This window comes from Neopelma chrysocephalum, unplaced genomic scaffold, assembly GCF_003984885.1.
Source record: "Neopelma chrysocephalum unplaced genomic scaffold, ASM398488v2 Primary Assembly neopelma1_97222, whole genome shotgun sequence".
In the NCBI taxonomy this organism is placed as follows: domain Eukaryota; kingdom Metazoa; phylum Chordata; class Aves; order Passeriformes; family Pipridae; genus Neopelma; species Neopelma chrysocephalum.
Genome location: NW_020925863.1, coordinates 3,446,911 through 3,471,931, shown reverse-complemented (window position 1 = coordinate 3,471,931; position 25,021 = coordinate 3,446,911). Strand labels below are relative to the sequence as shown.

The following is a 25,021-nucleotide window of genomic DNA, read 5'->3' as shown; positions in this document are numbered from 1 at the left end:
GGTATTACAGATGATAGTTCCACTATGCTGTAGTCGTTAACTTAGTAATGGAAGACTTTTTAAGAGGACATTTTCCAAACAGAACACTGTGGAGTAAAAAACAAGGCAGGCATTTTTCTGATAAATCATAGCTGCCACTGACCGGTATGGATTTTAAGTATTTTTTTGGTACCTGTTATGTGGTAATAGTGAAATCAAGGCCCTCTGAAGCTGACAATGTCTGTGTAGTAAGTGCTAGGCACTACGACATTACTGAAGATTGATTTGCAGAAATGTTTGCCACTGATATTGCTGAATTCATAGCAGATATGAAGAGTTTCTTGCATTCACTCTGTTGTTCCTATAGAGCACCTGAATTTTGATTTCTTCTCATGTGAAAAAACAACAGTTGCCAAACTGATAGGTGGTTCCTGACTTTTCCAGATGGGATATTGAAACATGAATGTTGATTTTGTACAGAGCTTGGGGGTGTACTGTTGTGCTTGGAACCGAAAACTGGGTGCAAAGAAAAATAGCAGTACAAAGCCACATATATTATTGCATTTAAACTTTATAGTCTCTTCCAGCCTTCAGATCCTTCTTTATCCCTGTTGCTGGCTTCTCATCCTGTTGGCTGCTCCTGGGGATGCGGGTGCAGAGTGAGTGCCCCTTCATCTGGCTGCACCGCTCCACATCTCTCTTCTGGCCTCCTGCCTGGCGCTCTGTCAGGCTCTCTCCCCGTCTCACCTTGCAGATCCCCTGCCCGGCCCAGACTTTCCTGACTGAAAGATGGGATCTGGGAGTTACACAGCACAGGGTGGGGTGCAAGAATCTGTTGAGCAGATTTGAGCATTGCAGTTTAAGATACCATGTGCATGTATGTTCACAGAAAAGGTGATTAAAATCTGGTTGTGATTATAGGGTGGAGTTACTGTTTTGTAGTGTGTTGTATATAGACTGCTGCTTGTTGGCTGACAGCATGACTTCCTCATTTTTCAATAGTTAATGTTACTGCTATTTGAGGCTAGAGAAGATCAACTGATACTACTTTAAAGGCAAGCACCAGCCAACTTCAGTGCCATTGTGTCATGATCCAAGAGCAGGCTTTGGTTTAAATTTTTATACCAGCATGTTTTGGGACTGGGTATTCCTGGACTTGATAAAATACTGTAGTGCTGCCCTAGTCACTGAGCTTGGCCACTATTTTAGTTTTCTTAATCACAAGACAACTGCTCCTATTTGTTTCCAAGTGACAATCTGGCCAAGTGGCAGTTGGGTTTTTTTGGTGGTGGTATTTTTTTAAGTGTACATCTACAGACTTTTTTAATATGGCAAATGGAGTGAAAAAGCCTATAAGCCAGTTATAATTATAAAAACAATTTTAATGACTTTTGATTTTTTATTTTTTTGCTTATTATGATTTATGGGATTGTTGGAAGGATATGTGCAAGTCTGAGTTTTCTAACCAAGGTAGCACTTCGTTATTTTTAAACTTGGTGTTTTATAGTAAGAAATGTATCATTTGTTTGTCAAATATAATTGGGGATAGTGTAGGGAAGTCAGATTTAAAATAGACTTTAAGCCTTTTTAGGCTTTCTGAAAAAAAATAAGCATCACAAAACGTTACAGAAGACAGTATATGACATGTTCCGTAGGTAACTACAGTCATATCTAGTATGTCAGTAAACCCAGTGACATCAGATTTATTTTTTTCACTTACTGAGGGGATACTTGCTCAGGTTTTAGGAGAGTACAAATCACGCAATTGACAGTGCAGCTTTTCTTACCCTGAGAGCCAAAGGGCCATTACTTTGTGTTTTGCTAATTACCTAACACTTGGCTGCTTATGTAACACTTTGCTTTTGACACTTTATTGGAGATGCATGGCATCATTTAAACAAAGCTTTGTGAATGGCTGACATCCAGAGATGGATGAATGTCTGCAGATCATCTGCTAAAACTCAGCCTCCTGGTATTCACTACTGAATTTTGAACTAAGTTTTCAATTTATGGTTTTCTCATGTTTTCATGTAGCTGAGCTTACTGTGGGGTCAAACGTAGTCTGTCTTTGTGGTTTGTTTTTTTTCTGTGACTTAAACCAGTAACTTACAACCCTGTTGTCCCAAAGACCAAGCCTGCAAACTGCATGATTTTTACTGCACCTACAGCAAAATAAGAAGATAAATGCTGCAGAGTGTCTGTATGAAAATGCCCCACTGTTTTTTATGGTAAATAACAGTGGAAGAAAACTACTCTTATGAATATGCACAGTGAAGACTGGTCCTTTATAGGCTAATCAGGTAAGTCTACAGATATGTACAGACTGGCTCCTTACATCAGCTAGGCCCCTACAGAGAGCTGAGTTACTTGTGTGATTTGCTAAACTAAGGCAAAAAGTGCAAGAAGCAAATAAATGACTCTGGTTTTTATGTAATTCTGCTTACTAAAACAAAAGTTTAGTTGCATCATTAGTAAGAGCTGCTTACACTATTTCTACATAAAAATTGAAACTGCTGCTACTAATAAAATGGACATTAGTGACTCTTAACATTCTTAATTTTTTTTTTAAGTAAAACTGGCTTTAAAGGTGAAGGAAAGTAAGAGTCTCTCTTTTTAACTGTTGTAAGTGAACCCGTTTTGGGAATTCAGACAAGATACAAGAGGGGAGAGAAGCTGCTGCTGACGTGCAGTTTTCCACCCTTTGCACATACTCTGCGTTCAGATTGTAAAGTCTATGGCATTTCTCTCATAGTGCAGATTTCAGTTGCAGTTGCACAGTGCAAATTTTCAGTTGCACAGTTCTGTAAAATGCAAACCCTTCTCTCTCTTCGTGAAACAAGGTCTTTAAATACCAGTTCAGAGCAACAGTTTTATTTAATAATTAAGCCCTGTCCTGTTTCTTCCAGAAGCCATCAGACTGCCACTTGCTATGATTCTTGATTATCCACCCCTTTAAGCAGGATTTTCTTTTTTCCCTTTTTTAATAATCTGTCTGATCCCTAATACTGACTCAGTAGTTAATTCCTCCTTTACACTTCTATTCCCTTTTGGATTTGTCCCCCATTCAGGCTTTGTTGCAGTGACCATCCCTGTTGGGACTCCATTGGCCAGACACTGCTGTAATGTGAAGATGCCAGTCATGCTTTGCTGTGCCTGGCATGCGAAGACTGTCTTGCTGTGTGCAAATACTGCTTAATCTGCTTCTCTGTTTCAGTGAGCCACAAAAAGTTCCTGCCTCTGTGGTAATTTGGCGGAAATAATAAGTAAAAGGAGGTGGGTATTTCACTTCCCATGTGCATTGGAGTCTCTCACATGTATGCTGGGATCTTGTACAAGAGTTAAGTGAATGGCTACAGTATTTTGGCTGAAGTGTGAAATAATGTGAATGAAGCAATTGCCAAAATCATTCCTGGTAGCAGATAGCATATTGCTTACCTTTACCTTTAAATTACAGGAATTACTCTTAGCAGTGAGCTAAAGTTGAATAGCACAGTGTATCAAAGTACCTGTGAAGAAATCACAAGGCAGCTCGCTAAACTTCTGAAGACTATGTATGATTTGTTCTGGAATGCTAATGTTAGTAGCTTAGCCACGACTTGTCCCAAGTGCAATATTAAGAAATTTTTAATGTAATCTTTTCTACTTGAATACAGTCTATATAAAATGTTAAATATCCTATATTGCTGAAAAGAATATGGGATCAAATTTCTTTTCAATAAATCTTCATTTAAAAAAAAAAATGTATACAGGTCTGCTTTGTTGTCATCTTACTGTGAAGACTAGTTGAAATAGTGACCACCACCATCCACTAGCTGATTTTAAAGAGAATTCTTGCACTCTGCTGAGACTTGGCTTAAGGTTAATTGTGGTTGTTGCAGTTTGAGTCCAGCCCTTCGTGAATGCTAGCATTAACATATGAAGAAATCCAGTTCTATTTTAAGTTGCAGCCTTCTGAAATAAGAAATTCTGTGCAGCTTCTGCATCTGTTTCACCAGCTGATCAAAGGGTAAGTTCTTGTTTTTCTCGGTTTAGAGCATTCTCACCTGTCTGTATTCACTCTCCCAAAGTAAAGATGGACACAGACCTAACAGGTTTTGCATGCTAATGGTTTCTATTGGTGAGAGGACTACTAAGTTTCTGGGAAGTTGAAAAGCGAAATTTAACATCTAATGCACTTATAACAATGTATGCAGTAGGCTTGGTTAATGGACTACAGCAAAAGTGATGTCCCCTTGATCACAAGTGATGCTGATGTGTTTAAAACTGTCTGGAGGGTCTACATGGTAGAAGCATAGACTTGCAGCCTCGGGTGAAAGCAGGTCCATGTTCCTACAGTACTGTCTTCTGAAGCAATATGTAGTGTAACTGCCGTTAGGCAAGTCTTAAATATTCACAGGAATAACTTTATGCTGTTACAAAATTTAAAATGGAATAAAAATGTAAATGCCTCATTTTTATTTAAGAGGTCCTTTGACATGCATTATTTTCAAAACTGGAACTATCTACAGAGAAGAGCTTAAGCATCTCTAATTCCAGAGGATGCATAGTGCCTGTAACAATTAAGGAATGTAGTGGACCACCCAATTCCACACTGGACATCTGCTGTAGTGTGCCTGCTGCAATCTTCTCATCTGGAGCACCCACACGAGCAAGGCCAACACAAATTGTGTTTTCAGTAGTTTCTGTAAGAAAGAAGATTAATGCTTAATTTATTGACCAATGATCCCATCATAAAGGAAAAAAGTACTCAAAGTGCTTAAACCTTAACACTGCTTTCTTAAACCTTCAATTATTAAATTATTGGAGTGGCCCAGAAAGAAGATTATTCTTCAAAGAAAATAAAGCTGTATCTTAAAGGTGTTGATAAGGAGGAATGGGAAGGCAGCAGAAGTAGAATATGTAATTCTTTCAGGAATTGTGTTCACTTTTGGGAAACAGCTGCTTCTGATCATTCTATATAAGGGATAAAAGGAAAAGATTTTCATATTAACAGTGTTGAAGGAATAAACTTCTAAAAAGAGGAATAGAGCTAGGTGAATTTTTATTAGAAAAAATTTTATGTGACACAACTGAGTCATCTTTATAGCTGCTGTGAGCTTACCCTTGGTTTCAATAAACATGTTTCACAGTTTGCTTTTGACTACTGTAAAGAATTCAAGGTCAAAATCACAGTTCTGCATCCTTAGATTAACCTAGATTTATGCTGGTATTCATGTAGAGCAGAGCATGACCAGTCTAAGTAAAACGTAGCAGAGGTTTTTTTGAAGCTTGACTGATCAAAAATGCTCAGAATCCTTCCACCTCGTGCAACTCGAAGGATCAAAGGGCTCATAGTTACAGAGGGACAGAAACAGTCCATGGTTTCCAAACTGAGGCTTTGACTAAACCTCCAGGAGCCACTTTGCACCTTCATCTGTGCTCACCAAGCTGTGCCGTGTTCAAGCTCAGCTAAATCCATCTTGACTAAGATTTAAAGCAGCCTAAATCCACTCCAGAGCAAGGGAATGCCAAGAGTAAGAGGAAGGGAGTGGAGCCCAGAGGCTCATCAAGGGGTGTGACTGGAGAGGGGTAGCAGCAGACACAAACATTGCAGTCGTATACCTGGTTTTTCTCCTTGGAGCCTCCTGTTTTGAATAATGGCAAGAAGCTGCTCTGCAGCTTGATTCACACTCATGTAGCGCGGGGGCTCATAAATCTTTCTTCCTCTGCCATGAAGGGAAAGTAGAGAAATTTCACATATAACACATTTCATTATTCCCAGCATTCTTGCAACTTATTTCAAGAGGCCTCTAGACAGCAAATTGAACTTAAACAGGCCCAGGCTCTCAGGCTGGGCCTTTTAGACAAGAGTGGAATTTCTAAGGAAGACAGAAGTCTGTTGTGCTCTCACCACACCTGTGAAACAGCTGGGCCTCCAGCTGGCAGATCATTTGAGTCCTAAAAGCAAATTCAGCTGCTAGAAGCAATATGCAGGTTTTGCAGCTACTCCCGAAAGATGCATTAGGCTTAAATTCAAGGGCAAATGACTGTTTTTCTGTCAAATGCCCTGCAGACAGATGATTACAGACTAGAAATATATTCTTAAATGAAATGCTGCTTTCCTTGCCAACTGTGGATTCAGTCAAACAGATTTTATTTTGAACTCCAGAATAAACAAACCTCAATGATACTGTGAGACTTCATAAATGTTAATTTAGACCAGTTACAGCATGTGTATAAAGGAACCATTTATATTCACCACTATCAAAACACAGATTGCAGAGAGATGAATAAGATGTGGTAAGAGCTTTTTGAATACAGTTAAACGAACTTAAGAGCATTTTCTATATATTGCTTATTTAACTGTTTAAAAAGTTTGGTATGTATTCTGTGTTTCACACTGTTTCTAGCCAGTGTACAGAAGAATAAATTTAGAACACTGTTGCAGATATTAATCTGTTTCAGGAGGTGACAGTAGAGGAATAACACTTCATTCACCAAGCGGAAAGCCTACCCCATTCTGACCTAGTGCTTCTCACAGCAACAGTTACAAAAAAGATTATGCTCTGCTGCAACTCCATTCAGTTACTGTAAATAAAGCCAGGTCCTATTGCAGTGAACAAAAGAGTTCCACTCCTTGTAAGAAACAAAAGGCAGTGGCCACTGAGGAGCACGAGGAGAAGGCAGGTAAGTTCAGTATTAGACCATGGGCAAAGAACCTTCGTTCCTTGTACAAAAAAAACCTTTGTAAGTGCACTGTGTGTTTCTGTATATTTTCAAAATGGTGACTCACTTCATGAGATTCTCCAGAGACTGCTCCTTCACTTTAATATCTGTAGAACAAAACAGATATTAAAACGCAGGTTGCCCACAAACTGCCTGCTATGTAGGTAAAAACTTAATTAATGGTTTCTATGAAATCTATAACAAAATTTTAGCTATTACAGGAAAAATTGTACTGTTACATGTGTTAATTAATCACAAAGTATTGTGACGTTATGCATGCGATTTTACCCAAAGACAGGGCAAGTTTCACAGACTTCAGAGCAACATAGCTGAATAAAAAGACAGCTAAGTATACAAATAGCAGGCATATTTACCATGGGATAGCTAAATACCAGCACATTTGGGCATAGCAGGGTATTGAGGCTACTCCTAAATTATGAGCACTTTGTGGTCACCAAAGGTAAAAGAGTATGACTGACCGACAGTGATTACATCACTGCCCTGCAGGAACCTGACTTTCGTTAGCACTTCCTGTCCCAATCAAAATTTAGAACAATCTTCTGTTATGGGGGAAAAAAAAAAGGCTTGGGCAAAACTTAAATAGAAGGGGTGAGGGAGGTAAGACTCTGCACAGATGCAGTTTTATGAAACTAATTGACCATAATTTCTCCAAGAGGAATTCGAATGTTACCTGTATTCAAATGTCCCCCCAAAATTATAATTTTTGATAATTTTGAAAGCTATATACATTTTTAACCTTGGATTTTAAAAAAGTATTGCTTAATTATATCATTAACTTGTAAACCAAAGTGACTTGGATGAAAGGGGTTTAAATTGCAAAGCTGCAAGACTGTAAGTGCCCAGTTTACCAAATTGCAAATATGTCCATGAAGTCACTTTTAATTCAGAAGTTTATCAGCACTAACCTTTTTAACATCACATTTGCTTATACAGTAATCCAGTCAGTTGGATAAACACAATACATAGACCAAAATGACCAAGGGAACAATTAGTTTGGAAATGGGTAGTTTTCAGCTCTAAGTTACAATGAGATGCAGCTACCACAATAATCCCTGAAATGTGAGATTTATAATGCAATTATATGGTTTCAAAATTTTTACTCTCTCGCTACTATGTAAAAAAATTTAAAAGGGAGATCATATAAATTATTATACAAAATATCTAAAGAATATTTTGTTTTAACATACTGTAGCTGTAATAATCCTTGTCTGAAGCACTTGTCAGCTCATCCTTCTTTAAAACAAATTACCAGAATTCTGATTTTTAGCCAATTTTGAAAACAAACAACTTTCAAGGCATTGGAAAGTCTGATGTGCAGTGATGCATACACATTTAAAATTGTTTCCTGCTCAGGATCCCCCAGTTACCACAGACTTTGTTTTTACTTAAGATATTAATTTATTTAGCCCTGAATGATCCCAGCTGTGTCTAAACTACGATACAGACAGATATATAACTACAAATAATGCAGGTGCCTTATATTTTATATGCTGGGAGTTGCATAATCCTGAAGGAGTTACTTAAAGTAGCAGAGTTTCTCATAAAGTGGCTGTCAGCTGAGGGCTGTTGGGTCGGATAAAGATCAGAGAGCACCGTGGGAGAGCCTGGGACAGTGATCGGGTGGGAGCAGGGTTCCATTTCAGCTCCATGATAGCAAGGATTTTTTAAGCACTGAAGGTTCTCACATGACAACTGCCTTTGGCCAAAAGACCCTTAGATAACTTAGGAAAAAGAATATCACCTTACAAAATACAAATGTGGTTAAAAGTTGTAGCATGAACAACGGCAAATTGACTCTAAGGACTCATGCACTAACACTCCAGTTTTTTGTGTCATTTTCAGAGATACATGTTAGCTGAGAACATGTTGAGTCACAGACAGCATCCCGTGCCTGTCACTGTTGCCTCTGAGCACTGCATTGGTAGCTAAAGAGCCCGGGTAGCTGCTCACCAAGTAAGCACAGGGTGTGCATTCCACTCCGCCTGTTCTTCTCAATCTTGTCAAAAAAGCTTTCTGGCTTCCATGTATCTGTCCAGAACACTATAGAAACTGTCTCTCCAAAACTGTACAACTGTAAAACAAAGCAAATGCAGTAACATGTATATGCAATAAGAAAAAATTAGGAGCATGCAGTAATGTTAAAGAACAAGTAATGAACTACCTGTAAAGTTTTTACCTATCTCTGCATTCACCTTTCCAATGTATATTAAACAACTTCCAATTTACCTTCTGTTCTTTGTTACTTAATTATGAAGTCCTTTTAAAGGCACAAACTTTGTAAGATTAGCACAGAAAGTGTTACTTTTTATTTCTTATTTTGCTTAAGGCTAAGCAACTTTGAATAATGCCATAATACAATGTTTTGATTCTACTGATACCGTAGTATTTAATTTAAAATGGCACTTTCCTGCAGATGAAAGCTCTGTCATGCAAAAGAAGCTACAGTCTAAGGAGACAGTGGATGTGAAGATCTGAAGAAAGGACAGATTGCACATGAAGCAGAGAGGTGCGACGTTGTTTATGCACATATGGTAAGAAGAATATTGCTAGCAGATTGTATGTCAAGCATACTCACTGATTCTGTTCTCAGTCTTAACACATTTATTACTGTCAGTCCCTAATCTCAGTGAAGACATTTGAAGCAATAGTCTTGCCAATCACCTCTGGTGATGCAAAAGTGAAAGTCATATGTAACCTAAGGCAATATTTGGCTTCAAAGTCTTTGTAACCAAGCTGAAAAAGGGCAAAACCATGCATCAATTTTGGTCAGTTCAGCTCTGGAACAGGGCTGTCCCAGATGGATTTTTACAGCTTGCCAATGTTCTGTCTGCTCAAGCCCACCAGAGAAACAACAGCTATATGATCTACCCTTCCCACTTCCTCTGGACTCCTGGAAGGAAAAGATGCTTTTCCATGCCCACTACAAGAGAGACGGTGTGTGCTGTTGGCAGAGGACCCTGTGTAGAAGCAGCTCTGGCAGCCCTGTGCCATTTGGGGATTTCCCTATACAGACTTATTTTACTGTGGCATTAGGTTGTGGTTTTAACTCCTTTATGCTGGCAGAACAGAACTTGAATCAAAGCAGAAACATGTTTGTTTTCAAGGGACTGAAAGCTCAAATTTTAACCATTCATGCTGATAGAAACAGAGTTTATTCAAAGATTCCTGGAATACTACTGAAAACGTTTCCTCTTTTAAGTATTTCATTCTAGTGCAAGGACAAGAACACACAGTGTACATTTCACAACCTAAAGGTTCTTCCAGTAAAGTAAATACAGGTTGAACCAAATGAATTGCTCCTGATGTAACTTGTTAACTATTTCAAGGCTGTGTTCTAGAAAATTTAAAACCCCCCCATACTATGCTTTGCCTGTTTTCCATGTGGCTGCCTAGAACGCTTTCCCATTTTGTACCAAATCTGAAGAAAAACTATACAAGAAGTTTCTCCCCTTCACTGTTAGAACATCTGGGAGCAAGATACCTTTATTCTCATTGGTAGCATCCCTGCAATCTTCCACAACTGCTGAAATGTCCAGTACCAACCCAACTAACTGCTTCCCATCTGCCAGCTGAAAGCCACTGCAGCCATTTCCCAAAAGCAGCAGTCCTTGCTCAGGACAGAAAGTGGCCTCAATTAACCTTAAATCTTATCTTGTCCCTTTGGCATTTCAATAAGCTAAAGGAGCCAAACTTCCACCTCTGCCTTTGAGTGAAGAAAAGGATGTGCATAAGTGGGCAAAATGTTACTATCTGATAGGTATTTTGTTGGGAATCAGAACTTTTAAACCACTCTGCCACATACTAAGAACAAGTTGGGCATTCAAACTTTATACCCTACAGCGTTTGTTCCAATTGTTATCGTTCTCTTTTTCCATTATTCATTACAAAGATTCTCCATCCTTTTTGCCAACAAGAAGCTAAGCAAGTTATTCTTTTTGTGCAAGCCCTGCCAGTCAGATTCACTGAATCTCTCCTTTGTTTACCAGGTTTTGCATTAAAACTAAAGTCTGAATGTCAAAAAAGAATGTTTTTCTCAGAAATATCCTGTCTACTCAGTAGAAATAACTTCAGAATACCTTCATGAAGTATTGATATCATAGAAAACTGTACTTACAGTCTCACAAAAATACACCTGTTTTCTCAGCACCTGGAAGTACAGAAGTAGCTTCTACAACAATAAGATGGAATGGGACATATTTTATTAACCTCCTAGAAATGCCTTTGCAGCTTATACCCCTGTACTAACTAACCTTGTGAAGAACAGATTTCCTAGCATTAATGCACACATATTTTTACTTTAATTTAAAGAGGGAGAAATACTGCTTTGGAAACTTTCTGGCACACCATCAGTCGGAATGCTGTGGAACTGAAGCAATAAGTGAATACCTCTATTGAGCTTGACTGCTTGTAACCAGTTACCTTACAAACACTTCTACAGACACAAACCACTATTTCTTTCTCACCCGGCATTTGATCTCTGCAGATGTGTGACATTATGCAAACATAGGAACTGCTCTTCCACCAGGGCAAGCCTGCATTAAAGGAGCAACACATGACTGTGTCAGAACTTACACCTTTAACACCCTCCCTGTACCTCATGCAGATCAATTTTTTCCTAATATATATTCCTCTGCTGTGTTCTAATTTCTGCCTCTTGAAATCACGTGAAGTATCCAACTTTCAAGAAAAGCCTAGGTGCAGAGAGAGCAGTAAATGCCAAAAATTCCACTACTGTTCTAAGGACTCAGCAGTTACAGAAGACAGCAGGTCCACTAGAGTCAGAACCCACTGAAATTAAAAAAAAATGTTCTTTCCACAGACCATAAAGTGCTAAATAGGGCCCCAAAATTCCAGAAATCACACCTGTCACTGGAATAAAACTGTTCAACGTGTTTGTTAACCAAGGTGTATTACAGCACAACTAAGGATTAATGCCATGCTTTGAGATTGTTCAGAAGAAGTTCAATCAGGTGACAAGGAGCTGTGTGTGTTTTCAGTGAAATGATCGTGCTGTGCATTTGCTGGCACAGCTTTAAAGGGAGGCAACAGCAAGTGAAGTTTCACAGCCGCCTGCGTGCTGCACTCCACATGAAGCACCTGGCATTTAGGAGTAGGTGATATCTGTTCTGTACAAGCCAAAACATCTCAAGCATCACACTTGCACTAATCATCAGATTTGTTAGAGTGCCTACATTCTGCTCAGGCACAGAAGTGCCAGAATTTCAAAGGGGCTCAATGAGATGGTTGGACAGATATTTTGTGCTCTCAGCTTGGAAACTAACCTTCTTACCTTCTCCCCAATGCTCAAAAACATCACAGAAAAATTTCAAAAGGTCATTTTGAAAGACTTCAGTCTTTGGAAATACCTCTTCCCCTCCCCCCCAAGAAGTAACTGGCTTAAGCAAAGCTTTGTGCACTTAAATTTTGCAACACAATAGCTGAAAGTCGGGAAAGGAAGCCAGAACTCCACTCTGAGGCAATGCCCTGCTATTAGAGTTTTCTGCCTCGCAAAATACTGCAGAAAACTGTGCTTCAACTCAGAGTTACATCACCTCAGACCAAGCTATAACTTCCTATTTTATTTACACACGTAACATGAAAGAATGATTGACAACTTTTGGTACTGAGGTGCTTGTTTTCAGTTGGTATTTTAACCCTTATGTTATTGATATTTCTTATTTTACTTCTTGTTTATATAAGCAGAAGTGACTAAAAATCGAGAGGCCAAAATAAACTATGAGAGAAAAAGTGCTGTACCATGATTTCACCTTGGAGAGCCTGCATGTAAGTGAAATTTCAGTGAAAACTACTGAGCAACTTTGTTAAAAGGCCAGTCTGAATGAATCAGACCTACCTGAAACCGTCCAGATCAACCGTCCTCACTTAAAATGTGGCTAATCACCACAAAAATTTAGGGCATAAAAAGAAGGAACAAGGCTGAGACTGAATAGGGAAATTGAAAAAGGAAGATCCCCCATCCCATCTAAAAAGTACTAAAGCAAGCAGGAGAGAAGATGCAAAATAATATTAAAGGGCAGTAGGGCAACAGCTGCAGAGAAACCAAGAAGTAAACATTTCAAAATACAGACATTTATTTTTACAGCATCTGTCCCAGAATTATTGCTGTATCAGCTGCAATGGTGACAAAGCAATTTTTCACTTATGAGCCAACCTCCTTTCCTACAATTTCAAACAGCTTCAGAACTGGTTATGTGGCAGGAGAAGAAGGTAAAATGAGTCACTGCATTTTTCAGACCTGCTACCTGTAATACACAACCAAGTACCTGAAACCTCATAGGACTGGATGTGCTACTCAGCTGTGTTCTGTGGGGTGGGTGCACCTTACACTGCAATTAGTTCTCACAGATGAGTTCTGTCTGAAGACTCTTCACAGCCTGATCACATCCCACGGACAGGAATTGAGAGGCTTTTTCTCCCAAGACTACTCCTCATTGGAATTTGGAGACTGCAGAGCACCTTGCACTATCCCAGGTTACTTCCTAATAAATCCCAATGAACGTACACAGAAAAGCTAAGACACGTTTTCTTTATCTTTGTCATAAGAATTCTGATGTGATGCTATGCAATGTTCATCCTCAAAAAAGCGGAAACCAACAAGTCAGATTTTTTCCCTTTATCCTCTCTAACCCATTAACAACCCTCTAGACCATATACATCAGATTAAAGGGCTCCTACTGTTCTTTATATTATATATTTTTGCCAGATAGCAGCTTAGGCAGTAGTACAATCATCAACAAAGAGGTAGCAAGAATCAGTCAACCTTCGTTTTTGCTTGGAATTGAAACAACCACAAGCCTAGCTCTGGGTCTTTACACTACCTTATTTAGTAGCACAGACATTTAGCAACTTCAAATGCCTCTCATGAGAACCTGCACGTGAAATGGAAAGGTTTTACCATTCACACATATGTGGCTATGACTCCTTTTTGTACTGCAGGCCAACAAATTGGCTCAGCTGTCCCAAAAACCTCCAGTCCCCTTAGTACATGCCAGAGAGAAAGGAACTGTGAAGAAAAGACATTTGGCTGAGGGAATCCCACTCCACATGATTGCAGTCTTCAGAAGGCAGCTGAGAAAATCACATAAAAGCAGCTGAAGGAAAGAGCACATTTTTCTATGGCTGCCTCTTGTATCTGTGCATAGGAAACAACCACTCCACAAGCAGAATAAAATTCAGCTATGAAAATACTCAGAAACTCCACAAGCAAACTTGAATAGGAGATTTTTCCCTCCAAGGTAATGTCACCTTATCTTTAATAACCTTCTAAGACTCTTTCCAGCAATATCAAACAATGTTTCCTTCCCACCCTGGTGACTTAGGTTACTAATATGAAATAAAGATAGCTAAAAGAAAAATACCACAAACTGTTCTGATTAAATGGATTTTTCTGGGTCATGCTTGTTGGTGACAAATGGCACTAAGTTGGACAGCAATTGTGAGTAATGAGGTGTGACTAGCACTGATTTAACCTTTAATTGGCTTGAGAAAATGCCAACTTCTAAAATGCTCAGAAGCTGGTAGTAACTGAGAAAACCAAGCAGTGATGGAAAACAGTTTAACTGTCAGTGAATAAAAACCATTTCATGTAAGGTCCCTCCTATTGGACCAAAGAGTGTTTTTGAAGAGAAGGTAGAACTCAGAGGTTCCACTCCTGCAGCTACTACAGGTTTTCTATTTGACTACAAGGACAGTGATTTATAATAGGATCCTTCAGCTTCCTTATCTTTAAGTAATATTTTTCAGCTTGACACTGAAAATGTAGTCACCTGTTCAGCAAAAGCTCAAAAATAACATAGTAAGTGTTGCTTTTGCATAAGTGATCACCTGGTAGCAAAAAGACTATTTTCTATTTTATAACTGTAATTGTCTTACAAGAACTAACTGGACTGCAAACAAAAAAAATCGAGATGAGTCACTGAAAGAAGCAAGGGAACATGCAGATGTTTGTTCTGAAGCTATTCAGGTGGAAAGTGGGTACATCTCAAAAGAAAGGCAGGTCTCTGCTGTAACATGTTTTTTTTCCTAGCTGCCCTACCAAAATATAAAGCAAATGCTTTCAAAATGAGCAACACCACTCAGAAATGAGTGTCTCTTTTTAATCTTTTATCTCATCCTTGTCTTCCCTCCAGCTTTCCACTTTAGTTCTCAATCCTCCTTTTTTATGTTAATGCCATTATCTCAGCTATTTTGAGTTGCATCATTCCTTCACATGCACCACAGGTCAGTATGATGCAGAATCTTCCTCATGTGTTTGATCATCCATACTTCTACCTCAAAAATATATTACCAGAATTGAGTCAGAGAGAATTCTGTCCTGAAAGCATTGTTTTGGCCAGTGACCTTCCCAAACTAACCCAGATATCATGCAGGTTAGGAAGAAATAAAAAATGTGTAAATTAGAGATCCTTAGTTTTCTGCCTCTTTATTCTAGAGCTAAAAGCCTTAGCAATCAGCCTATTCCAAAAACCTGAGTGTGGGTACAGGTAAAGCCTTGGAAGTCAGGCTAGCTCTGCCTCTGTTCTCAGCTGCAATGCTGAACCCTAGTCAGACAGAGCCAAGGCAATGTCTTGCTCATGGGGTAGCTGAGCAGGGATAGAGCAGAGCTAAGCCTGTTACCTAAAACACTAAGCTTTGCAAAGCTACAGAACTACTGTGAAGCTGCTGATGAGAAGAGCTGGCCTGTCTCACTTGTTACCTGCCACTAGAAGCGCTCTCTGAGAATTCTGGCCTTCCCCTGAGGATGTCCCCTCTCCCTGACTTCCCTGGCAGTGTGTGCAGATACTAAAGTGCCTGACTGTCTTCACTAATGGTGCTTCCCCACTTCAAGAGGAGTCCAAGAGATAAACGTACCTACATGTCAGACTCTCAGATAAGAGGGGTGAACCTGCAGAAAACATGCAAAGAGGCACTGACACATGGCCACTCTTCTGGCTTCTTTCCCCCGAGTGTATTCATTTGTTTTTGAGGGAAAATATGTTCTTCAGCCTTGGGAAAAAAAATCTGGCACAGTGAAGCACAGCAAGAAGAGAGGGAGACACAGCAAATCACAGAGCCTTATGCACAGCCAGACTAATACTTTGCTCAGTTATACCATCCCCTGCTTTCAATAGCTACACCTCATTGCATCAATCTGTAAGAACTTCCAATAAGTTCAAAAAGTTTAATTTTCAAAACTAAACCCCCATTCTTTTCTTTTTACAATCTTCAGTCTTCCAAAACAACTGCACTAATTCTGTTAAATAGGCAAGACAGTAAAAACTAAGTATTTGAAAGTCTTTACAATGAATTGAAGGTAACAAACCATCACTAATGCTCTACTGACTTCAGTAACTCACTACTGTACAGGAGAAGTGCACAACTACAACTACAGAATGTTGTTGGCTGTACAGAGACATTGCTCTGAAGACAAGAGCCATGTTCTCCTCTGAACAGACTGCGCTGTAGCTGCCCTTACTGAGGGCCTAATCAGCAGTTACAGCTCACTACGCACATGGCTCTCAGAACAGTGTATAAAGGTGTTTCCTGTTTTTCTCTGCTAAGAAAGAGGGTTTGAATCACAATCAAAGCAAGAAAAAAAAGCCAAGCCTTTTCTGTGGTAAAGCAAAAGAGGAATCCCTCCTATAGTTGACAGCAACTTTGCAATTTGAGACACAATAACTCCAAAACTAAATTGATGGTAGGAGACAGCATGAATGTAAAGACTGTTGAAAGAAATGATAAACTTTCACCACAACTCTAAATCACAGGCTGCTCTTTTGTAAGATACACCTCACTTGCTGTTTACGCCTGTACCGATAACAAAGGAGCAGTGAAGAGTTAAACATATAACTGGTTATCATCTGTCTGGTAATACGATCACTATTTCCTAAATGCTTTTTACGACAACAGGAATGTTGACTTATGAGAAGGCAGCCCCTCCCAAGCCAGAGAGGAAAAGGAGACTAATGCCAGAGTTTAATGCCACGTTTCCTTCATAGTCTGTTCCCTTCAGCATGGGATAAGGAAATAAAATAGTAAACTAATCTCCAAAACTCTGCATATGTGAAAAACTTTATGAATTGTTTATAATATACTCCCAGTTAGCTTTCTGGTCTTTCTTTTCAAGGAACCTAGAAGTTCTATACTCCTTCCCATGCCTAGCTGGAGTTGTGGGGGAAGGAAACTTTCAGAAAACTAGGAAAACTCTTTGGGCTTTGCATCTTCCTTCTGAATGAACATAAGAGAACAGTAAAAAAGATAGTGACCAGTAGAAATTACTGATCAACAGTCAGATAGCAGAAGCAAACTTTCCACTACCATGAAGCCAAAAGGGGAAAGAGAGAGCCCCAGCCCCAACTCTTGTGTTACCCGCCCCAGTAAGTGCAGTCATGCGGCAGCTGCCATCTGTCTCTGCATGTAGATTTTAGACACCAAGAAACTTATTTCCTTCCTAAAAGATAATTTTGCCCAAGTCTTGCAGCAATAGGCAGGTATCACTGAGAAAGGGCTCACAGGAAGAATTATATAGAGTGTGAATGCTGTGCTATGTTCCCTTTAGCATTAGAATTCACATCTTGGAGCAGGTGTCAATGCACTGTTGTTCAACTGCCAGATCAGACAGGGCTCTCAGATTTCTAATCAAAGCCAAAGATAATACCCAACTTATTGCAACAGATTTTCTGCTGTTGGACAGCATTGTTAGTTCAATGGCATTTGGAGTACTGGAGTTTGTCAGTAGAAATTTGAAGGTACCAGTTGTTTGCTGAAATTAAAACAAATTTTGTTCTTTTATGTAGGAATTCCTCCTTCAGTGATGAAAAGTTATTGTTCAAACCCTCAACTCTTGTCTGTAGTACATTTACATTGCTGTGCTTGGTAAAGTGGGAAATTGGTTTAGGTGTTCCCATACACAGAGAACAATTCTGAACCTTGAGAGGGCAGGTCCTATGTTAAAGAAATGAATGAAAACAAGAGGGGGAAACTTAATCTAATTTATATGTGATTAGTTATGATTCATACACTGCCATAACATTTTTCATGCAAGAAAAGTAATAATGGACCTATACATGTGTAAAAGGAACTATTTTCTTGGGGAACACTAGACCTTTTCTACTTTAGCCATTCAAGATGCACAAAAACTGTAATTTGTTTTACTAGTCCTTGGCTAGGCAAATCCCTCCTCTCTCATCAGATGGGCAGAAGTGGAGACAGATCGAACTTGGAGAGAAAGAATGCATCATTTGGAATTAGTTATGATATGAGTTGGACATATAGACAAGCTTGTGCATCTGTTTCTTTTATGACAAGACCAGCACACTTCTCAACAGGATAACAACCTTATTTAAGAGTAAACTTATCAGGTGACCATGAGTAAGAGAAGGAAGCCAACATGAGCAAAGTTTTATCTGCAAAATAACCTTAAATATCAGGGTCTCCTGGGGCAGAGGAAAGTTAGAAAGCAGAGAAGAATAAAAGTGTTACTACTCATTTTCATATGTGCTCATCAAAAGGGACTTTTTCTGACATGTTGCATGCTGAAAAGGAAGTGTTAACAAATTCTGACAGCATAAGTGTACAGTTGCTACGGATCTTCAAAGATGAGACTGGAACACGAACTGCCACAGCAGTAAAAGAGCTCACCAATTCTAAGCTTAGCAGTTGGGAAATAATATATATGTATATACAAAGTATGCATATATATAATATATGCATATACAAAAATGTTACCTGTAAACCACAGCAGCCCACTGCATTCATTATTGAAGCATTATGAATGACCTTGTAAGGAATCCCCAATTTTACTGCACGTAGTACTAAATCACTGTGTGTTGTGGCCCTGTGTTAAGAAAAGAAAGGAATTAAAGATTGAAAAGATGGAAGTTACCAAGTGTTTCTAGCATAATAGTTTGTTTTGAAAGTGAAATTAAACCCTTCACAACAAGGGAAATGCAGAGGAGACAAAATAGCAACAATATCCTGACCAACTGTTACAGGAAAGTACAAACTCCAGTAAGGTTTCCATATGTCATCTTCCCTAGCTGAAATCTCAGGCATCTTCAGTATATTACAGTTCTTTGCAGCTTTCTGGCATCATTAAAACTGTAACACGAATACAACTGTTACTTTATAAAGTAGCTTTGTTAAGCACTTGAAAAGGAAAGCTCCATTTATCCTTTGTCTTCTGCAGGTATCTGTGGAACATGTGCTGAACTGTAAAGGTCAACTCTATTTGGCGCAGACTTCCACAAAACTCCAGTACTGCACAGCCAGGCCCTCTCCCATCTGCACCAGCACGGGCCAGGAAAGAACACAGTCAGACGAACTCCGAATGCACAGAGGTGAACTGCAGGCACTAATTAGAAAAAACATCCTTAGACTAAATCAACTTTCATAATATTTAAACCAAATTACTCAAATTAACAATGCCTAAATCTGAGTGATCAAGTTTACTCTGAAATAGTTAAGAAAATTCTAGTTAAATTTCAGACTGAGCTAAATTTGGCTCCAGGTCTAAGACTCAATAAACACCTTGCAGTGAGTGACTGCTGCAAAAATCACTGGGCTTATAGTTATGCAATTGAGATTAGAGACTTTCTAAAATGATAAGTACATAGAGATCAAGCAAATCCTTGAATTGTAACAACGTTTACATGTGTATTTGCTCGCATGCATGCTTATATCGTTCCCAAGATGTACCACAAATTTCTGTGTGGCAGTTCCAAAGAAGGAAGGAAAGGAAGAAATAGCATATGCCCATCAGAACAATGAACTAGGAAAACTGCTTTCACCCTGGCCTTGTGCAGTTACCCTCACAGAATTCCCCTGAATTTAGTCTGATAATTTTGACCCTGTGTCTGACCAGCACCAGTCAGCAGGTGCTCCAGACTGGAACACAAATATGGCAGCAGCTGGCAAGGCTGTAAAGATCAATAATTTTAAAAGAAAAATCAATTCACGGAAAGAAAAAAAAATGAGGAATCTGAATTCGGTAACTCTGAGGCCCTTATATAAATAGGCTCCCAGACCTGGGAGAATGCAGTAAAGTGATCTAAACCAAACACTTTAGTTAGTAAACCAACATTGCTCCTGACTTCCATAAGCAAAGGTGATTTAAGAATGTCTGCTCCAAGAGAAGAAGTCTTATGTTATTCCCTTCCCATACAAAGGACAAGGAGCACTGCAGGATTTTGTGGTTATGCTAATACTGACCAAGGGATCAGCTGGCTTTATTCACTAAAATTTGCTCCAGCCACTATTTTCTCCCAGTAGATCTATCTATAATGACTGTAGCTAAAAGCAGAAGTGCCCTCATGAACACTCAGCTAATGCCAGCAAAGGCTTCATGGAGTCAGCCCTCTGCACCCAAAACTATAGTAGTATTTTCTGTCACTGATACAGATTTTCAGTTTTATGGGTAGCAATAATACAAATATTAACACCAGCCTAGCATGGTGGGCTTTCCACTGTTCCATGGAAATTGCCAGGTTCCTGTGAGCACATCCAGAGCTGTTACCACATATGCAGATAAAAACTTGCAGGGAACACAGTGAAGAGGATGATGGGGCACAGCTTGCTTTATTGCTTTAGCCATTAACCACCACCACTTGAGATTTCCTAAGGCTGCCAAATACTCTTCTTACCTGCAAAGAGACTGGAAACTCTATGATCAGCTGCAGTCACATGACTTCTGTCATCCTACCCTCCTTTGTGGCTTCTCTTAGGACAGAAACCTTCAGTACCCTTTCCTAGTAACCTCACAAACCCCTAAATCCGTAGGGCTCTATGTGGTCACAGGAGCAGTTCTAGCTGCACTATTAAAAGCTAAGAACATAAACATTTAGAGAGAAGCAACTCACTCAAAAAAAAGGTAGTTTTCTACAAGTATGTAGTTCATTAACCAGAACTGAAGTATTTTGACACTGAAACTATTGATAACTGAGACGGATCAAAATACTGCTTACAATGTAATGTGGTTCTACACTCTACACGAATCCTAATTTCAGTGTAAACATGTACTGCAAGTATAATTAATATTTCTGAAATACAGGATCATCTGCCCATAATAACTAGTTTAATATAATATTCTCTTGCCAATTCCCTTCAACCTGTATTTACATAAATTATCCGCTTTTGACAGATGTGCACACTGCTCCTATTTTTCATAAACTCTATTTTTTCACTCACAAATAAGGTGCTTAGTGATTTGATTTTTCCTGTGCCCCTTAACACTGTGGTATAAATCTTGAATCACCAGCTGGAGACTAAAAGCTCTTCTGTATGGCTTGACAACACAGATTAATGATGCCTGACCAAAGAGACAGAAGGAGATCCTTCTGGTGATAGAAAAAGACTATACTTCCCAGCAGGAATAAAAAGTGGAAACAAAAGGCTTAATAGACCAACATGAGAAGACATGTATAATGACATAAGTGATTTAAAAAACTGGCCTATATCAAAGCAGAACCACTGTACAACCAATAATCTGTATTCATTCTAAAACAACTGAGCATGAAAGCTGCAATTTATAAGTACAAACAGCAACTAAAAGAATACTCCCCCAAAACAGCACATTTCTTAATTATGGGATATCCTAAAATTTCTTCTGTTAGCAGACAAAACATGAAACAAAATATTAATTGTAAAAGGTACCATAGAGAATAAAATTATAATGAATGAAATTATAAGTGTCTGCTGAAGGAAAGATTCATACATCCTGGAGTGTCCACATTCCTATCTATAAGAAACATCTGGGCAAGATAAAGTGTAGGCAATTGCACATATATTTTTAATACAATAAAAGGTATGCAGACATAAAAAAGTGCTTCTGGTCTGAAAATCAGCTTCTTCATAAAGAATTACAGTTACGGAGTTGGCTTCTTCCTACTGAAAAAAGAGTTATCAAGCTAGAGCAATAATTCAAATGTTGCTTTGTCTTACCCAAAAGGATCACCAACTACAAGAAATGCGACATCACAAACATCAGCTTCTTTTAAAAGGGTATCTGCTTCTTGCTCCACCATTTCTCGGTCGGCCAAAATCAATTCTTTTCCATAGAACTCTTCCTAGAAATTGAAATTAATATTAAGCATCAAAATAAGACAGTTAGGAGTGGGTTTGTATCTCTCTGGGTGCTCATTCAGGAACACGGACAATGGGCACTGGAATAGCTAACTTTAATATTCTCCCCAGCAGCCTGCCCCAGGTCCTGGAGAACCTCACCCCAACTTGGAAGAATGCCTGAGCTTCCCATAAAGCAGCTCCTGAGCTGATAAAAATCAGTCAAGCACTTTATTCTGATACTGACTTCTTTTTTTTATGCCTTCTGTGTCAGGTGAGAAGCTGCCCCACAAGTAGCTTGGTCACACCTGCATTCTGAAGGTACCTGGGTGGGCTCTTGGTACAGTTAATTTAACCGGCCGTCGTACTGCCAGGCATCCCCCCTCACAGTCTGAGCCCAACTGCTTAGCTTAGTTATAATTCTCACGTCAAACCAGATACGAACACCACACCAGCTATACCACAACCTGTTTTTTCAGATTTTTCCTTAGAACATTTAAACAAACCACATCTAAGGAATGATTTCATATTAATCCTTCGCCTTCAGAGTTCTCTTTAAGAAATACTTTACCACATATACAGGTGAAGATGCATTTGCTCATTTCCTTCACTTTTCCTCAGCAGCTCAGTAATCATTGTGTCTCTTTGTATGTTTTAAGTGCCTTTATTTCCCAAATCGACTTCACATATGTAATGAAACTTCAGTTAGTCCTAGAACATATTGTCTGACCATACTGAACACATCTGTCTCTAAGTGATGTGTCACCATGCATTTCACATCCTCTTTACATTTTAAGGTATATTTTCCAAGGCAAAGACCAGAAAAAGTGTTTTTGTTATAAGTAGTATACAGAAAATTTGGGTGGAATTACGAATATTAACCAATATAAATAAAGAATTGATAAAACTATTAAGTCAGTTATGGCCCAGATTTTTTTATGACTTCTGTGACTGTGCCCTCAAAGGACAGTGAATCGATGAGAGAAACATCATACTTGTACAGAAGTGGAGCAGTGCTTCCATAAAAAAATCCATCCCATAGCTAGAGTACTAGGTATGGGACTCTATAAAGCAAAGCCCTCGGTAACAACACTACATCCATTTGGGTGGGCTTATCATTGCACCAGGCTGACTTTAGTCCAATGCTGTAAACAAATGCACACTACAGAACATATTGGGTGCAGTCCCAGGAGCACACCTTTGTTTTCATCCAAGGGAATCTATTTGCATGCTTTGAGACTACTCCACAATGCTAATCAAAGCATGCTAATTAGAGAACATATAGAAAGCACCCTCCTGACAATGTAGACTCACTGGGAGGCCACTGGGTCCACACAGTTCTTTCACCAAACTAAGGGCCAATTTAGATGGTCAACATCAAATAGATTTTAATATATGTTTTAGGCCAACAAGATAAACTAAGCAAGTCACGTCACTTGAATTTTGAGGCCTGATTTTAAAAGCATCAGTACAGGAGGATTTCTAGAAAATCTCTGCAGGAAAGGATCTGTTCTTTACTTTCTGAGAGCTTTCCCATAACTTTTCATGCTGCTTAGGAGAGACTGACCTTCAGATCACCAAAAAAACCATCCAGCATTGTCACTTGTATGTAAACTGGGCTGTATTATAAACACTTGGTGATTAATTCCTGTATTCCCTCTTAGGTGGTTCCAGATAAGGTATATTTTACTTTGTTTTTATTGATCACTTTTTCCAGTTATCTCATCTTAGGGACTTCAAGGTTTGCAAAAGACTTAAAAGAATAAAAAAACGTAACAAAAGTCCCCAAAAACCAACAAAATAACCACACCAAAATATTCAGCATTTCTCTATTATTCAATATTTTATTTTCAGATGGCTAGGAATCCTTTTTTTTTTTAATAGAAAATGCAAATTTTGTGAAGTAAAAATACCCAAGTAATCCTTTCCATTTAGCAATTTTCCAACTATCAAACAACAAGGAGCATTTTGTTTTAATGGATTGACTACAATTTAGATTGCTTCAGTGTACTGAAAAGAACCATAAAAACACACAGCATATCTTCATTCCAAAATACAGCAGATAAACCAGAGATGGCCTCAAATATTCTAGCCTACCTTGTATCCAGAAACCATGTAATGCTGACTACAAGCTAAAATTTTCACATGCTGTATGTATATAGAGGTATGCATACAGGTACATTATGGCTATACAGCACCCAAGACCCAAACAGCGTCTCTGTATAGTACTGCACAGCTTCCCGGGAGGAGAGATCCCTGTTTTGTGGGCAGGTATGGTCTTTTGTTGGTATTATTTTGACATTAAACTTCATCTTTCTGTGACCATCTATGAACTCATCAGAGTTACAATTTGTACATTTGACTACCGTTGTCTTCCATAAGGTGCGTTTATCTCCATGTTGTTCAACAGCCCATCTCTGACTGACCTGTGCCTGTTCTGGGAGTCTCAACGTGGTGAGACAGCTTGGCCCACGGGGAAACATGGAAACGTGAGACAGTCAGCTTGTTATTCCCAGCAGGCAAGCCACAACGCCTCAGGCTGATACAGAGGCCCAGGGCTTCAAGACGTGTTATTCTGGTATGTCTTTTGGGCTTTTTTTGTTTTTAAACAGATCAGACATTTTTCTAACCATGATCTCCAGTATTTCACGATCTGCACACATTTGGGAGAATTTGAGATGAAAACCAGTACAAAGAGTTGAAGGAAGGAACATTTTATTTTTGCTGCAGTCTTCTTGCAAGGTAGCAAAGCAAAATCTCCTATAAAACGTAGTGTGTGAGGGTCACGTACATCTTCCTCCCCGCTGACCCCCCAGCCCCAGCGCCCGCCTCGCCCCGCGGTCCGAGAGGCCTCGGGCCCCGTGGCCGGACCTACCAGCGCTTCCTTGCCCACCGTGAGCACGGACGTGTAGGCCTCCAGGTACACCCTGCGGCACCGCCTCACCGCCTCCAGCCCCTTCACCGTGATGTCCTTGGCATCGCCCAGGCCCAGCCCGACCAGGTAAAGCATGTTCGGGGGGCCCGGCAGAGCCGCCACCTGCCAGGGAGGCAAAGGGAACACGGATCAGCCGGGGCATCCATGGCCCGCTGGGGCATCCATGGCCCGCCGGGACCCGGCCCCATGGGCGGGGGGACGGCCCGGCTCCCACCTCCTCGTATCCCGGCTCCCACCTCCGCACTCCCGGCCCCCACCTCCGCACTCCCACCTCCTCGTGTCCCGGCCGCCCCTCCGCGCTCCCGGCTCCCGCCCGGCTCCCGG

At 39.6% G+C, this 25,021-nt stretch overlaps 1 protein-coding gene across 4 annotated transcripts; it reads right to left on the bottom strand.

The window, feature by feature from the left end:
* Nucleotides 1-4,411: 4,411 nt before the first annotated feature.
* DPH5 (diphthamide biosynthesis 5) lies at nt 4,412-25,008 on the bottom strand. Of its 4 annotated transcripts, none has more exons than XM_027671859.1 (8): nt 24,969-25,008; nt 24,638-24,799; nt 21,643-21,767; nt 18,433-18,541; nt 8,656-8,776; nt 6,752-6,791; nt 5,581-5,684; nt 4,412-4,661 (listed from the first exon to the last, which is right to left on the bottom strand). In XM_027671859.1, exons 2-8 carry the CDS (start codon nt 24,770-24,772, stop codon nt 4,438-4,440), a joined length of 858 nt encoding a protein of 285 aa, XP_027527660.1. In that variant the 5' UTR covers nt 24,773-24,799; nt 24,969-25,008; the 3' UTR covers nt 4,412-4,437. The 4 variants fall into 4 exon arrangements, with proteins under 4 accessions (XP_027527660.1, XP_027527661.1, XP_027527659.1 ...); XM_027671860.1 differs by having other exon boundaries at nt 24,934-24,996; XM_027671858.1 differs by having other exon boundaries at nt 24,912-24,981.
* Nucleotides 25,009-25,021: the final 13 nt, after the last annotated feature.

Excerpts from the sequence above, each read along its gene's own strand:
- DPH5 (XM_027671859.1), bottom strand. The coding sequence starts at position 24,772 with ATGCTTTACCTGGTCGGGCTGGGCCTGGGCGATGCCAAGGACATCACG. Across the intron at positions 18,542-21,642 it reads GTAGTTGGTGATCCTTTTGG|GGCCACAACACACAGTGATT; the intron begins GTAAGACAAAGC and ends TTCTTAACACAG. Across the intron at positions 8,777-18,432 it reads TGGGCTGCTGTGGTTTACAG|TTGTACAGTTTTGGAGAGAC; the intron begins GTAACATTTTTG and ends TTTGTTTTACAG.